Source organism: Triplophysa rosa, linkage group LG2 (assembly GCF_024868665.1).
Source record: "Triplophysa rosa linkage group LG2, Trosa_1v2, whole genome shotgun sequence".
Lineage (NCBI taxonomy): Eukaryota > Metazoa > Chordata > Actinopteri > Cypriniformes > Nemacheilidae > Triplophysa > Triplophysa rosa.
This window is the reverse complement of record NC_079891.1, coordinates 24,633,932-24,651,034: the sequence shown is the minus strand read 5'-3', so window position 1 is coordinate 24,651,034 and position 17,103 is coordinate 24,633,932. Positions and strand designations below refer to the sequence as shown.

At 40.9% G+C, this 17,103-nt stretch overlaps 1 protein-coding gene across 1 annotated transcript in view; it reads right to left on the bottom strand.

Annotated features, from left to right (window-relative positions):
- Positions 1-17,103, bottom strand: part of whrnb (whirlin b) — a 69,909-nt gene that overhangs the window by 46,471 nt on the left and 6,335 nt on the right. Inside the window, exon 2 of the mRNA XM_057352893.1 lies at positions 2,973-3,185. Coding sequence (XP_057208876.1) covers positions 2,973-3,185 — 213 coding nt within the window. The remainder of the gene's footprint in view (positions 1-2,972; positions 3,186-17,103) is intronic.

Genomic DNA, 17,103 nt, shown 5'->3' with positions numbered 1-17,103 from the left:
ATGTAATTTTTGCTTATTAATTAAAGATGTATTTTAATTTTATGCACTTCATATAGTTGTGCTTAAAGTTGAAACAGAAGCTCATCTTTGAGAAAAATTTAAGGAGGCAAAAGATTATGTCAAGGCAAAAAAAAGAAGACGCAAGAAAAGATGAACAAAATATTCTTAATATTTAAAATGTTAAAAAATAATATTATATAACATTAAATTATATTAAGATTATTGAAAATAATAAAATATAGTTAAAATAATAAACATTAAAACTGCTGTCAATGTATTTTTATTGACTTTATTTCAAAGGCTTTTTGGATTTTTTAGACAGTTTTTGTATATAACAATAAAAAAGGTTCTCTGATACACTGTTGTTCTCCATAGTAAACCACACTCCTCATATTTTGATGGTTTAATCTAACCTGAGTGTTCATTAAAATAATTATTGTGCAAATCTGCCCTCCAGAAATCACTACCACAGTATCCTGTATGTATTAATCTGTCAATCTTATTTGTTTACACATACATTAAATTGTCTTTACAATCTTTGCAATCCTAAAGCAATCTTCTGTGTAGACGGCAGGGCGGGGAGACAGTTATGGTCGCACATCTCATTCTGTTCGTCAGTTCTGGTCAACCATTACTATAGAATATGCTGAAGCAATCCAGAGGAGGTGGTTTTAAATTGGCTCGCCGCCCTATAATGATCACCGCGATGCCCTGAATTAATATCAAATCTAGGATTCAGCATGCCGACCGCTATGAATAATTATCAGCAAATCAAATACAGCTGCGTTTATTACCTCTGTGTGGGCTTGATATTTGAAGTCATTGGGATTCATCAGTTCTTATTTGCCTTGTCTCATTAAACACTAACACGATCAACAGATTTACTGCATCTAAAAGTGTGTGCTCGGCATTGTTCTGACTAATTAATAGGGCAGATTTGGCATGTATGTCTACCGTAATGACAGCACCACAAGATGAAACCATTTCTGACCTTTACACCAAACCATGCGCATTAAATAGCCCCTAAAGACGGATTTGATTGGTAAATTGATATACCCAATGAAATGCACTGACAGGTTCTAGTTGGAATTCATAACACCTGAAGACATGAAAGGTCAGAGATCCAGACAGCGCTAAAATATATTGGTAAACAAACATTTTTATTCATACCGCATTCTTTACACGTAGGGGGATGAATAGTTAGCATGGATCTGGCAAGTTCAGCTGAACTTAGATGATAGTTCAGATGGTTCGCATCAATCACACTGACATGAAAAGCATTCCAGGTGAGACTGGCTCAGAATGTGCCCGAAATGCTTTTTTGAGCTCCCCAGAGTCAAGCCGAAACAGCAGACATCCCACTGAAGAACCTCTGCTGCTAGCACGCTTCACTGCCTCTTTCCAAAACATATAGATCATTGTCACTGTTTATAATTACTGTAGGACTATGTCAAGTTGTCCATACTCAAATCTCAAGAAACAAGCAGTTTTTAATCTCGGAGTGTTTTGTGGGATTGTTTAGAGATTGTGGACTGTTTACATATGATGAGCAGTGTGTGTACACAGTGTGTGTGTATGTGTGTGTGTGTGTGTGTGTGTGCGTGCGTGCGTGCGTGCGTGTGTGTGTGTGCGTGTGTGTGTGTGTGTGTGTGTGTTTGTGTGTGCGCATGCGTGCGTGCGTGTGGTGTGTGCAGGTGCGTGACTGCTGATTGGATTTTTCTAGCTGAATAGGCAGAATTTAGGTTGGGGTGTGAGAGGGCAGAGGAGAGCTGATGAGTGTGTGTGTGGGGAGGAAATGAGGCAAGAGAACCTGAATTGAAATGAACTTGAAATGATAATCAATGCGTTTTAGGTTCAGCCAGCACACGGCTTGGTTAAATTAAACATGCACCTCCATGTCTGTGCCCTAAACTGCACCTGCTGTGTTTACAGAGGATCTGATGGCTAACGGTGGTAAAAAGCCAAGTAATAATAATAAAAATTAACAAAAATTAGAGTGATACAAGAAACAAGTAAATATGCTGGTTTCAGTACGAGTAGAGAGTAAAAAATTAATAGACACTCTGACGTGATGTGTGCTGTATTGAACTAAAAACTCCAAGCAAAGAGAGAAGACTTTGTTACTTTTGTTCAAAATGTGTGTGTGTACAGGTTTTTATAGATTGTGGGGACCAGCAAATTGTTTACTGATTATTAAACATACTAAATGATGCATATTTGAAAATGTAAAAATGCATAAAGGTTTCAGTTTGGGGATAGATCAGGCCATTTGTACAGTATAAAAGTTATTATGCTTTTGGAAAGTACCCACAATGTATAAAAACAAACCTGTGTGGGTTTCCATGTTTTATGGGGACATTCCATAGATGCAATAGTTTTTATACTGTACAAACTGTATGTCATATTCCCTACCCCTAAACCTAACAATCACACAAAACTGTCTGCTCTTTTAGATTTTCAAAAAAGTGAATTCTGTATGATTTATAAGCTTGTTTCCTCATGGGAACCCCAAAATGTCCCCACAAGGACAAGGATTTTGGATATTGCCACCTTTGTGGTGACATTTTGTCCACATACCGTAGGGTTTACTCTTCCCACGCATACACACACTCACACACACACACACACACATACACACACACAACATGCGTGTGCGTGCATGTGTGTGTGGACCAGGCAGCAAAGGAAACTGATCATTAAACAAACAAAAATGTTTATTTGAAAATGTAAACATGCAAATATTGTCCTGTGAGGTTAGGTTTAGGGGTGGGGTAGGGGTTAGGGGAAAGAATATAGTATAGACAGTACATAATATTATAAAATTATGTCTATGGAAAGCAGCAGAGCTGCAGATCTGGTCAACATTATAAATACGGAGCCAAAGATACAGTTATAACACTTTATTTTGCATGGTGACTATTATAAAGGCACAACATTAGTTGGGTGTCTTGCAGGAAGTGACACACACTCACCCTCTTCTCAGCATCCCCGTGCTGTACGTGTCCATGTTGCTGGATGTCCGGGTGTCTGCCTCCCGAGCCAGGCTGGTCCTGCAAGTCTGGGGGCGGGGACACTCTGCGGCCCTGAGGGTCCACCCATGTGTATACGTGATTGGTCACATAACCACCTGGGATCCGCCCCATCGAGCAGACTGACATGGAGAGCTTCTTTGAACCTTTCAAAACCTGTGATAAAATGACAGATCAATAAGTTAGTATTAAATTATACAGTAAATTTAACAGCTGCCTTTAAACAGCTTAGATTTACTTTGATTTAAACCTAAAAGTCACCAGCAAGATTCTAATAAATCATTTCTTCATATTTTTTTTAATTGATGTGTCATAATGTGTGCTTAGTCATAGTCCATCAATTTGTTTTAAAATGACCCAAAACTTCAAAACCGTTAAAGAAACATTGACTCGACCATTTTAGTGTGTTTGCACAAATAATAGCAGATGTGAATGTTGCCCCTTCTAGCTCATAAATTGCATACTTTTGCTTAAAAATCAGTTTTTCAAGTTTTCTGGTATCACTTTCAGCTCTGTAATATTCTCCTCCTGAAGTCTGCACAGTGATTTGATCTGCTGGAGAGCTTCAGTGTTCATGGCTTGTAAGAGCCAAACAAGTCCTATAAAAGCTCTGAGTGACTTTAGAGCAGGTCTCTTGTGGACTGACTCAAGCCTTGTAAATCAGTCCTACCACTTCTGGGCTGCTCTCATCTCTGAAAAAGTCCACAGACATCCATCTCTGACATTTAATATGCTTTATAGGGACCGGGCTAGATGTCTCGGCGGAGTGGAGAGCCTTGAGTGTGACTTCTGACAGAGACATCATCTGCCTGCTCTGAGCAGATGATTCAGACAGAAATCAGATCTTCTGGTCCCTCAGAGAGGCTGGATCAAATCGCTCAGAGCCAGTTGGACATGTAACTCTGAGCGCTTATCCACCATCGTGCCGAACGGTTCTAAGCACAGTCTGAAGCGGTTACAGTTATGTTTCCACGTGAGCCTGGTTCGACACGGCACGATGACAAACCGTTCTCGGCTCGGAATTTTCAGCACAGTTCTATAACCGTGCCGAATCGTGCTAATGAATGCGCGGAGAGCCGCTATAGCTCAGTCTCTTGTATTACCAAGGCAGCGCATGACGCATTTGTGTTTACTGTCACGGTCCCACCTTCTTGTTTCTGAATTTCTAGTCGTGTGGCGGGATCGGGGCAGAGCCCTTAGGTTTTATGTGAGAAAACCATGAGTTGTTTGTTTTTACTTCTCATGTGTTTTCTCGTGTCTTGTCATTGCTTTCCTCCCGTGTCTAATGTTCCCCACCTGCCCTCGTTAGTTATCCTTCGTTTGTCTTTCCTTTACATGCCCTCATGTTTCTTTGTCCTGTGCTCGGTCATTGTTTCCAGTACGTCTTGTTACTCGTGTCATGTCCAGATGTATCACCTGTTCCTGTTTCCCGCTGTTTCGTCCATTGTAGTAAGTGTTAGTTTAGTTTAATCCTTGTCTAAGTTTATGTGAGTCTAGTGTTTAGTCAGGTTACGTCCCTGTTACTTGTTTGATTTTCTTGTTCCTGTGTTTTGCCCCCATCGTGGGTTTTTGTTTTGTGTTCTGTCATTAATTGTAAAATAAACATTTCTGTTAACCCCTTCATCCCCGCCTGCCTGCGATTGGGTTCTCTCCCTCGAGATTGTGACAGAATGACCGAGCCCATAAAGAACCCAGCAGGCAGCATGGACGCTATACGTTCCCACCAGGCTCGTCTCCTCTGCGGCATTCGCCAGGGAACCGGAGACATAGATGACTACGCGGGCCGGTTCCTCGAAGTCGCAGAGGAGACGGTGTTCGGAGAGGAGGAGTTGGTGACGCTTTTCAACGCCGGTCTCAGGGAGCCACTCACGCGTGCGGAGATGAGGTCACTGAGACCGCTGGACTTTGATGCGATATGGCTGTATGCCGTGGATCGATCAGAGTCCAGGGTCTCAGTTCAACCCACCTTTTCATCTCCGCTGGTCGCGATCCCTGAGGGCCGTCCCCTGAAGATCGGGGTTGTGGGCGTCGCCACACCGTACTCACCACCATCAGCGAGCCTCGGCGGGAAGCGAGTGTCCTGGGAGTCCACGTCCGAGGAGTCCCAGCCAGAGCCAGCCGTGCCTTTTGCCTCTTTTCTTCAGCTGACTTCCAGGCAGGTGGCTCGGCTGAAGAAGAAGAAGAGGCAGCGGCGGGCAGTGCGGACTCCACCCCAGCCGGTGCAGCCTGTGTCCAGTCCTGTGTCCAGTCCGGTGCAGCCGGAGTCCCGTCCGGTGCAGCCGGAGTCCAGTCCGGTGCAGCCGGAGTCCAGTCCGGTGATGCAGCCGGCGTCCAGTCCGGTGATGCAGCCGGCGTCCAGTCCGGTGATGCCGCCGGCGTCCAGTCCGGTGGTCCAGCCGACGTCCAGTCCTGTGTCCAGTCCGGTGCAGCCGGTATCCAGTCCTGTGTCCAGTCCGGTGTCCAGCCTGGCATCCAGTCCGGCGTCCAGTCCTATAATCCTGGTCGGGATCCAGCCCGGTACAGCCGGGGTCCCAGCCGGCCTTCCAGCCGGTCCCCAGTCCGGCAGCCAAGCTGGCCCCTGGGAAACTCCCAGGGTCAAAGACTGTCCCCCCAGGACTTCCCCGAAGCCCCCCAGGACTCCGTGCCCTCGAACGCAGCCGGGGACTAAGACTTTTTCCCCCAATTCTTTTGGTTTACCCCCATGAACTCTTGTTTTGCCCAGCCCCCCTCCCTTGTTTGTTATTTTTGTTATCACACCCCAATCCGTATGTCGTTCTCTCATGTCTGCCTGTGATTATGTTTTCATTGTTTTGTTGGTTCTTGTCTTTGGTCCAGTCTGTCAGGTCTTGTTAGTCAACCCCTTGGTGAACACCTGGAGGTGTTCATTAAGGGGGGGTTCTGTCACGGTCCCACCTTCTTGTTTCTGAATTTCTAGTCGTGTGGCAGGATCGGGGCAGAGCCCTTAGGTTTTATGTGAGAAAACCATGAGTTGTTTGTTTTTACTTCTCATGTGTTTTCTCGTGTCTTGTCATTGGCCCCGCTCCTCTCGTCCCATGTATTGCTTTCCTCCCGTGTCTAATGTTCCCCACCTGCCCTCGTTAATTATCCTTCATTTGTCTTTCCTTTAAATGCCCTCATGTTTCTTTGTCCTGTGCTCGGTCATTGTTTCCAGTACGTCTTGTTACTCGTGTCATGTCCAGATGTATCACCTGTTCCTGTTTCCCGCTGTTTCGTCCATTGTAGTAAGTGTTAGTTTAGTTTAATCCTTGTCTAAGTTTATGTGAGTCTAGTGTTTAGTCAGGTTACGTCCCTGTTACTTGTTTGATTTTCTTGTTCCTGTGTTTTGCCCCCATGTGGGTTTTTGTTTTGTGTTCTGTCATTAATTGTAAAATAAACATTTCTGTTAACCCCTTCATCCCCGCCTGCCTGCGATTGGGTTCTCTCCCTCGAGATTGTGACAGTTTACATTCTAAAAATTTCCATTATCAGCCCTGTGGTGGAAAATGAAACCATACGTACCGGCTGGCATGGATCGGCACGGTGTAGAACGATTAAGCAACGAGAACGATTCGGCGCGATGGTGGAAAAGTGCTCTCTGTGCATAAGCTTCCTCAACAGCAGAATAATAAAGGTAGAAAGAGAGAGTCAGAGCTGCAGAATATAATCAAGATCTTCGATTTTCTTTGGCGTCTGTGCCTGTAGCTGTCTGACACTGTATTTGCAAAGCCTGTATATAATAAACAAGTTGTAAGAGGTACTTGAGAAATACAATAATGAAGACTATGTAAGTATACACTATAAGTGTAGTACACTATAAGTGCCTTGATATTTTGATGAATGTCTCTGTGTTTTTTATTCTGCATGAAAAAGAAAGTCGTGATGTGAGTGTGAGAAAATTATGAAAGAATTTTCATTTTTGGGTAAACTATCCCTTTAACATTTAACGTCACATGTCAAGCACTTATTGGCAGAAATCTGTCAGTTGCCGGCAGTGTTGGGTGTAACTAGTTACTAAGTAATTAGTTACTGTAATTTAATTACTTTTCCCTTGAAAAAGTAAAGTAAGGGATTACTCTTATTTTTCTGTAATTTAATTACAGTTACTTCTGATGTACTTGTGATGTTACTGATGTTACTTGATGATACTTTGTGTAATATATGTGTGTGCAATAGTGGAATTGACATCAAAATTCAAAGTCTAACTTTAAAATCTGTGCTTTAATGTATAATTCTCACATTTGTAATACTTTGGTCAGTTAATAAAAGTACTTTATGTAGTTTAATATTATTTATTTGAATGAATTATAAGAGCCCTTTCATGCCAATCCTTGAATCACTTAACTAATCAAGGTTGATATAGGATATAGAAAGTAATTAGTAATCAGTAACTAAATACTTTTTGGAGAGAGTAATTTGTACAGTAATCTAATTACACTATTGAATATGTAATTAGTAACTAGTAATTAATTACTTTTTCAGAGTAACTTACCCAACACTGGTTGCCGGTATAAATAACAGTCTTAGACACCGGGTCATCTCCATTAACACATTGCACATAGCAGTCTAAGAATTGCTCAGTCTAGTGAATGAACACCCTCTGGCTTTTTCACATAACAAATACCCATGATGGTCATTTACATGGATCTACATAGATTAACATAAATGTTTAACTGGAGCGGAACAACACATTCGTTGGTGCTTTTTCTACTGTAACTGTTGCTGCATGAATTATGACCTATGGCATGCATGTCCTGGTTTAGAAACGCTCACATAAACCCTTTTCAGCAAAGGTAGGCAGGGGGCTAAAAATAAAAAGAGGCACCAAACCCTGTGAAGCAGCGCAGAGCGTTCCATTTCCAGCCTCTGAATGAAGCACTTGACCAAATGTGGTCAGCTCTACAACACCACCATAGAGTGCCACAACAAGAGCATGGACAGCTATTTTGCTTATCTTTTACATAACATGTAGTATGTTGGTTGTTTTTAGCCATTGAGTGAGAGAGAGAGAGAGAGAGAGAGAGAGAGAGAGAGAGAGAGAGAGAGAGAGAGAGAGAGAGAGAGAGAGAGATTTTTAGAGTTAGAAGCTTCAATGTTGTGTGGAGGTACAGTGGATGAGTCATATTGAAGGACAGCAAAGGTTTAAAATGCATCTTCTAATGTAAAATAACTAGCTTTTTCAGTAGGTTTTAACAAATACCAAAATAGTTAAGCATATCCATTCACAGCCTCCCAGAACCATTCACACATAATGCCGGATCCCACTGGTTCTCATGTGCCTTGTGACCAGTTGTCATACTGTCTTTCATCACAAGACATGCAAGAACCAACAAGATTTGGTGTTATCGCCATGTTTTCGTTTGTTTATGTTAATGTATATGTTTTAGAATGTAATGCTTTACAATGTTGAACTCGAAATGAGAATAATGACAGAATTTTAATATAGAAACGAATAGGAAAAGTAGTAATATACAGTACATATATCATGGAAGGCATTAAGACGAGAAATTAAAAATAATTTTCATACTTGGGTGACGTATTGATATTATAAATACAATGTGGATTCACATTCACAGAATGATGTAAACCTGTTCAATGAGACAGTAAGCAGAAAAAGCAAAGAAACACGAAGACATACTGAGGACAGAATGGGAGAGAGTGAGAGCAAAATTGAGAGCTTCTGACAAAGCCGTTGTGAATAAACCATTAGCCGATGGTCTCCTTATCACAGAGACAGAGGACACACCTGACATTTCTGTGCTGAGTCTCAGCAGAAGTGGCCCTGCCTAACAATATACTGTATCGTGCCAAAAGACAAGACGCCAACGAGACCTGCTATGACATTAGTACAAATATGACACCAATCTCGCATCATTTAACATTTTGTTTGCTTATTCTGAACCAAATACGAAAGCTGATTGGGATTTTTTAATCATAAAAGTATTTGGATATTATGGTGAAAGGTTCCAATAATACACTAGGAGTCGTCTTCAGGAGTCTTGCCGGGCAGGGGTATGGTTCAAGGTAAAGCACCCCTTTAAGGTGGAATACATAAAAATAGAGATTTAACTACAGATTTATCCCATCCACTGGGTTTATCTGAGCATATTGCACTCTCAGCTTGACTCCCTTTTGCTTCTGAATCATCGCAATTGTGAATGAACGCCGTCTACATTAGAAACAGATACGAGAAAGCTGCATATTTATAATCGTAATTAAAGCACGAAACCTAAATCGTATGGGTGACCTTCTCCAGAGACTGTTAAAAGATATGCTATAAACGCACTGTAATTCAGTTTTATGGAGATTAATAATTAAACATAATATTGTTTTCTGTCACAATTTTAGCATCGTAACCCACAGGGAGGTAGAGCGGCATCTGTGGACAGTTTCAGAACAGTCCATAAAAGCTTGGCAATATGTACACCACCCCCTGAAGACTTCAGACCTAGAAACACCATTAAACCATAAGAGAAGGAAAGTAGGTCCGATTCAGAGCCACTCCATCAAAAAACGTAAAGAAAAGAGGAACCTTGATTTGTTTACAGGAGAAACTTTTTGAACATGCATCTTTTTCTTCCCCGCATCCGTCAGATTAATTTAACTCTAATGCAAGCTGATGGCAGTAAATATCTCACGCAAAGATCTTTGGGGACGACAGAGCATTAAACCTTCAAGAAAAGTAAAAAAACAGCAAAGGAAACTTTCATTCTATACCTCCCATGGTCTCCCATCTCTTACTTTTATTCTCTATTATTGTGTTTCATATCTGTACCTCAGATCATTTGTCAAGAAGTCACTCATCATGTGTCACTCCTTCTCAGTAAATCTGGACGGGGAATCGTGGTGTGCAGAGAGGGCAGAAAACTTTTCAAATTTCCTGACCCATGCACAACAGAAAAAGGTCAAGAGTAGCAGCCTCAAGGGAAGCACAAAAATATCTCACCTGAAAAGTTTAAAGCAGCAGAGGTGGGCGAGATAAATATAAACACGTTATCTGCCGGTGCAGAGGTGGTTTTCCGTATAGGTGCACTTTCAGCTGCTGATAAAAGAAAATGACGGTGCGAACTGACCCAATGGGAGCTAGTGTACTGTAAAAACAGAAGTCTTCTTATTTACTGTAAAGCAGATCAAAGACAAAAGTTACTTTTAGCTCTCCTTACGCAACCCTGTGATGTTTGAAATGACACAACTGAGGGTGTGTTTGTCACCTGGGTTTGCCAATATTTTAATTTATTTTTAATTTCCTTGTTTATCGTTCCATTAACTGCGACAACGCAGTGTGAAGGCAAGCAAATAAAAAATGCACACTCCATTAAAGCGCTGATAGCAGTTAATACTGTCTGTATAAATTTTGATCATAAATATTTTCACTACACCTTCGCATAACAGCACTGGAGAACAAAATGAATAATAGAAAAAACCCTATCTGACCTAGTCTCCTCCGTTTCTGCTTTACACCTGACCCTTTTTAAACAACCCACAAAGATCTTGACTCTGAACATTAGCATGGGATCATCAGTATTAAAGGGATTGTTCACCCAAAATGACATTTCTGCCATCATTTACTCACCCTCAGGTTGCTTCAAACCTGTATAAATGTATTTGTTTCTGCTAAACACAAAGGAAGATATTTGGTAGAATGTCAGTAACCAAACAGATCTAATCCCCCATTTACTGCCATAGTTGGGAAAATAAATACTATAGGAGCCAATGGGGGGTGAGAGCTCTTTGGTTACTGACATTCTTCCAAATATCTTCCTTAATGTTTCGCAGAACAAAGAAATGTATACAGGTTGGGAACAACATGAGGGTGAATAAATGATGACAGAGTTTTCATTTTTGGGTGAACTATTATTTTAAGAATACATAAAAATGCAAACACTTCATGTGCTATTCCCACTTGTATATGTTGAATTTGATAAATGTACTGCTCACTCTTATTGCCTAACTCTCACTTAGACTCACCCTTCATTTACATTGCAGTACACTAAGTCTACTTACATAATTCTAACTATTTAACCAACGCTAAATCTACTTAGGTACTTTTAAGCTGTGTTTGGGAGTGATTAGATACACTTGAAAGTGTTTATGTGTACTTAGTCACTACCAAACACAAACTCCACGAACATCGTCTCTCATGTGTACATAGCCTACACACACACCTACACATATAGCTCAAGACTCGACAGCTCTGCTACCACTACCTGTGCGTTAAGCAATGTCAGTGCTGTCAGTTCTTCAGCTTTTTGAAAGCAATCGCGAAAGCCCGAAAAACTCCCCCAAACAGCAAGAAGGTTTTACTTTGAAATGCACCACTCAGAAAATGCATTCTGCTTTCACAACTCAAAAATTTCAACCAAATGTTCAATTCAGTGTAAGTGATATTCATTCAAACAGACAGCTTCCCATGAATTGAAACACTAAGTGCTTTTCGAGTCTGGCAAAGAAAGGCTTAAAAACATGCATGGTTTTCAAAAGCTACAGAGAACAGATGGCTGGGCTGTGCCCTAAAAACGTAAACATGTGAGCAGGTAAATTTCCGTCATCTTCAATCAATATGGAAAATTACTTTTATCCACTATTTGCAATGGCCTCTCCCTCTTGCATAAACTCTGTGGTTTTAATTCAATTTCAACCGAAACAGTGCTTGCAAACAAACAATTTCACAAAAACCCTTGTGCTTTACTGACGGTTCGTTGACATGATTCAGTGCAGCATATGCCCTGCCAGGCACTTTCCAAGGGCAACAATTGAATACGTTCTGATTTTTTTATACAAAGACATTTTTAAGCACACAATTGGGCGACTTAATTTTCAAAAATATTAATAAATCTTTTAAAATCAAATCAGCATTTAAAATACGGTTCAATAATCTGAGGCCTTACGTAAACCGCACTACTGCACTCCAGCTTTCTGAGGCAGCCACAGACAGCAACAACAACAGTGGACAACTTTACCAAGTCATCTGCACAAAACGTGTGTCCTCATAGTGGTGATTTTGGGACTTGAATGAGGTTCGACATATCTAAACAGAAAATATCTAAACAGCAAATAACACCATAGAGGTCGATGAACAGCTGGCTTGCAGTACTACGTTTCAGGGAATGTAAAAATTATAGAGAAGCCTGGACACAAGACAGAACGGATAATCAGTGAAACAACAGATGATAAACTCAATGTGCTACTGTAAAACAGACAGTTTATTAAACGACCAAACAGTTTTTTGCAGAAATGTTGTTTGTATGTGTTTATATATGTTTGTGGGCATGGCACGGAATGAATTGTGAAATTGATATTCTAAATAAGTACTGTAGGGATAACAGAAGGCAGACAGAGACACGGCTCGCACACACACACACGCACGCGCGCGCACACACACACACACACACACACACACACACACACACACACACACACACACACACACACAAACAAGCAAAGTAGAAAAAGTGATCACTATTTACTCATACCTAAAGCCAGAGGTTCATGCATAAGCAATCTATATGACTACACTCTTCAAATATTCAAGCTCCATACGAATGCAATTAAAGAAAACAGTTCACATTTCCTTGGCAGACTAACTTAAAGGAGTCATATGACGCGATTTCGGGTTTTTCTGTATCTTTGGTGTGTTAAAAGTTGTCCATACATATATTAGACACGTAAAATTGCAAAATTAAAGTCTCAAACCAAAAGAGATGTTTTATTTAAAAGCGGAGGCTCATCCAAACCTGCCTAAAATGCCTTGTTTACGCCCCCACATTTCTACATCAGTTCGTGAAAGCGCACACCGCCCAAAATGTATGCAAAGAAAGAAGCCGTGTCTATTCCCGCTGTAGTGTAGTGTTTTTGTTGCTGCCACCATGTCATGGAGACGCTGTGTGTTTCATTACAATTGAAAAACTACTAAGTTGGATCTTCCAAACGAGGACACAATTAGAAATCGGTGGTTAAGTTTTATTTACAACACTGTTCCAAAACAGCACAACTCCAAAATCCGAGTGTGTGCAGCACATTAACACCTGATTGTGCACAAAGGCTGTTTCTAAAAAGTGGGGCAAATCCAACTTTGTAAGGACAGTCTGCAGCTTCTCACTCATAGCCTGTAAGTACGTTTTCATTTTTAAAGTTAAATTTGCAACTGACCAATCAAGCGTAAGCCTTTTGTCAGTTGTACGATCAGAAATGCAGTATTTGTTTTATATCTACGAGGCTGAATCCATCGGGAGCTGGATTCAGCCTCGTATCCTCTGGCTGTTCTCCCCTGCAGCATAATGCTACACGAAAAAAGTCAATATAAGTCATTATATTCAGTAACTATGTCCCCGCTGGATGCAACAAATGCCTCTTTATAATATGTTTTATAGACCAATTTTTTGTTTGCAAACAGAGTGACGCGATTCTGTGGGCGGAGCCGAACTGGTGGCAGAAAGCATCTAAATGATCGTTCTTAACTAACGTTACATAATTTATTTTGCATTTGTGTGTGATAAACAGTATAGAAAACCTTACCTGAAATAAAATAAACACAGAGAAACGAGTATTCCGGATGATTTCTTCAGTCCAGCCTGTTCATTTAATGGCTTGTTTATCTTAAAATGTCATATTCAACGACGGTATTCCATTGGAAATAACACCATCATTTTTGCCATTACTATTCTGACATTCAATAACACAATTTTTTTTTAAGGAATTGTCTCCTACGTTTCATTCATTGCTGCTTTGTTTCCACTGTTTTTCTACCACCAGTATGCGCGCGCATGCAGCTGGCAATGACGTAACCGTGACGTCGATTCCAAATGGGTCTATTGACAGCGTCAAAAGCAGCTCAAGAAGTTAGCTATAGTTAGCTCATTGTTATACCTAATAGTTTAAAAAAATAAAACCTTAACGATCTGTTACGCTCTGCTGGCAAAGTTGATTAATCCGCTTGGTCAAATGCATTTTCTGGATCATATTCGGGCTTGAACTCACATGGTACCGGTGACATTATCAGCTGTCAATATGCTTTGAAGGCTGATGTTCCAAATATGGTAAGGTGCGTAACATTTCCGCCACATCCTTGAGGTATTCGGCCAATCACAATGCACTGGCTAGCTGGCCAATCAGAGCACACATCGCTTTTCACAACGATGAGCTTTGTTAAAAATCGGGCACAGAGGAGCAACAGTAGTGCACAGTATGTGAAATCTAATGTGTTTTTGTAACCGTAAACCACGTAAACACACTGTATTACACCAAATACACACAATAATCTTAGTTTTGGCATCCAATAACAAATCACTGTGACCTGAACACATGTTTCAAACCCCAACCAAAAGCCTCAGAGATTCCCATTCTTCAGTGGAACTATAAAACTACCTTGTGAATAATATACAATACTCATAATAGGTTTTAATTCTCAACTTAAGTTTTTTTCATTTGTAAAATTGTTTGTCAAGAAGAAACCTTCAGAACATCCTAATGGCTCTAGACTGGTCTTCTCTAAAACCGATGGTTTGAGTGAAAGAGCTCATACTTAATTAACACTACATCTATTGGTTCCTCCGAGATCTGTTTGGCCTTTTAAAAACTCCTTGACAGTGCAGCAGATGGCCTGTCTTAAACCCTACTTCCATCAACCTCTGCCCCTCCTCTCTCGTTCCCAGTGTTTCTTCCTAGCTATGATAAAAAAAACTCTTGCTCTGATAAATTGGACCATCTTATCTTTCACAAACCCATTCAGCACATTCAGCTTCTTTCTTTGATGATCCTTATTGGCTGAAAAACAAAACTGCTGTCTATTAATTGGACACTTATGCAACTCTACACTCTCCCCTCACAGCATTTTGTACAACTTTCTCTATCCATTTAGGCTATAAAATGACCAACATGTATCAGATTGGCGAAAATAACAGCACCACTGCTGTTTGTTCCTGAACCATCCACTTCATAAGGTATGTTGTTTTGAGCTGATGCTGCCTGCTGTTTGGTAGCTATTCTCATTACTAGGGAGGTCTATGTGCTTACCGCTAATCGAGCTGTTCATTCATGACATCATTTTACAGGCCAACCAAGCTAGGATAATTTGCCATACAATCCTTAGGGAATTTGTAATGGGTTTTTAGAATAGCAATTTACGAGTAAAATAAGGCTACTTTACTGTTTTGTTCTGCAACTTAGTTTACACACAGTCACACAGCAATCCACTGTGTGCTTTAAAATGCAGGTTTTATGACTAGCCACTCAGGGACCCAGGTTCAAGTCCAATCTTAGTCATGTCCTAAACCAATTCCCCCTCTCAATTTTTGTCTTATATAATAAAAGTAATATATAAAAAGCGTATATAAAAATGCATGTTGCTAACAAATTGTTATATAAGAACTACAAATAGGTAAGTTCATGTTTTGACAAACATTGCAATCTACATTTAAGCACAGAGGTATGACTATGTAATTTTTGGGGGCAGTTTTCCAGACAGGGATTATCTTAAACCAGGACTGGGCCTTAGTTAAATTAGGATATTTAAATATGTTTTAAAAACATACGTCACCAAAAAACACTACTGGTGTGCATCTCGAGACAAAACAATAGCACTCATCTATTTTTATCACGAGTAAGGATTGGATTCAGATGCGGGGTAAAAATCATATTTTATTGAGGCAAAAACAAAAGACAAGGCCGTTCTGAATGAGGTGACCGGGTTCCGATGTCCGACCCGTGAAGGCAAGGGGGTATCCTGAGTGAGGTAGTGGCTCTGAAATCTGGCCCGTGAATGCAACGGGGCAGCCCTGAATGAGGTAGTGGCACCAAAATGCGTACCGTGGAGGCAACGGGGCAGTCCTGAGTGAGGCAACGGCTCCGAAATCCGGCCCATGAAGGCAACGGGGCAGTCCCGATTAGAGGGGTAACACAGTGCTCGAGTGTTCGAGCGGAGAGGGTAAGCCTCAAACTGAGAGCCGGTAATTTGCTGTCTGGTGGAGCTCCGAGAGGAACTGTGGTGGCCGTCAGACGGCGACGAGGTGCCGTAGGGAGAATACACTCTGCCTCTGAAGGGTATTTTAAGATGTAAGTGAAAGTTCTTTTCAATCAAGACAACTCTGGGGCGGTTTCCCAGACAGGGCTTAAGCTTAGTGTCACGGATTTGGTGGAAGAACCCAAGCGCAGGCAGCGATGTGGAAAACGAAACTTTAATGACAATAAATAAAAGACCCATACTGGGGATAACAATAACAAAACACGAACTAGAAACAAACACTTCCCACGAGGGGGACAAAATAAGAAAACAAGAAAACTAGACTTACACTAAAATGACAGGAACAAGACTAACTAATAACACGGCATGAAACATGACAAGGTAATCCGACAGGGGAGGTAGTCCCATAAAACAGGGCAGGGTAACAAAGACACGAGCATACAAGCAAAGGTTGCAACGTTGTATATTGCAAAGTAGTGCAACGTACAAGCACAGGACAGCAAACACAAGGGCATTAAATAGGAAGACTAACAAAGGGTTATTAACAAGGGACAGGTGTCGGGAATGAAACACTGAAGGAAAGCTAAATGAGGAAACGAGAGGGGCGGGGCCAAAGACGAGACCAGAGAGAGCGCATGCTATGTCAGAACCAACAATAACATGTCCCTCTCCACACAAAACATGAGGCTCTGCCATGATCCTGCCACAATTCCAAGAAAGACATGACATGATGAGGCAGAATCATGACACCTAGGCCCAGACTAACTTAAATGTTAGAGGTGTCTTAATCGAAAACAACTATCAGTGTGATTGTTTTGTCTCAAGATGCCCACCAGTAATGTTTTTTTGTAACATATGTTTTTAAAAACGACTTAAATATCCTAATTTAACCAAGGCTTAGTCCTGGCTTAAGTTTATCCCTATCCAGGAAACCACCCCTTCTAACATTTAAATTATTCTAGGACTAGAGTTAAGCCAGGAAACCGCCCCTTGATGTTTAACGAAACCAAAATGTCTCTTGAAGTAATTTAAACAGACCAATAAATTTAAATCCACTATTCTAAAAATCTATTAAAAAGTGCAGTAAGAACCCATGGCTGTAAAAAGGCTGATTATATT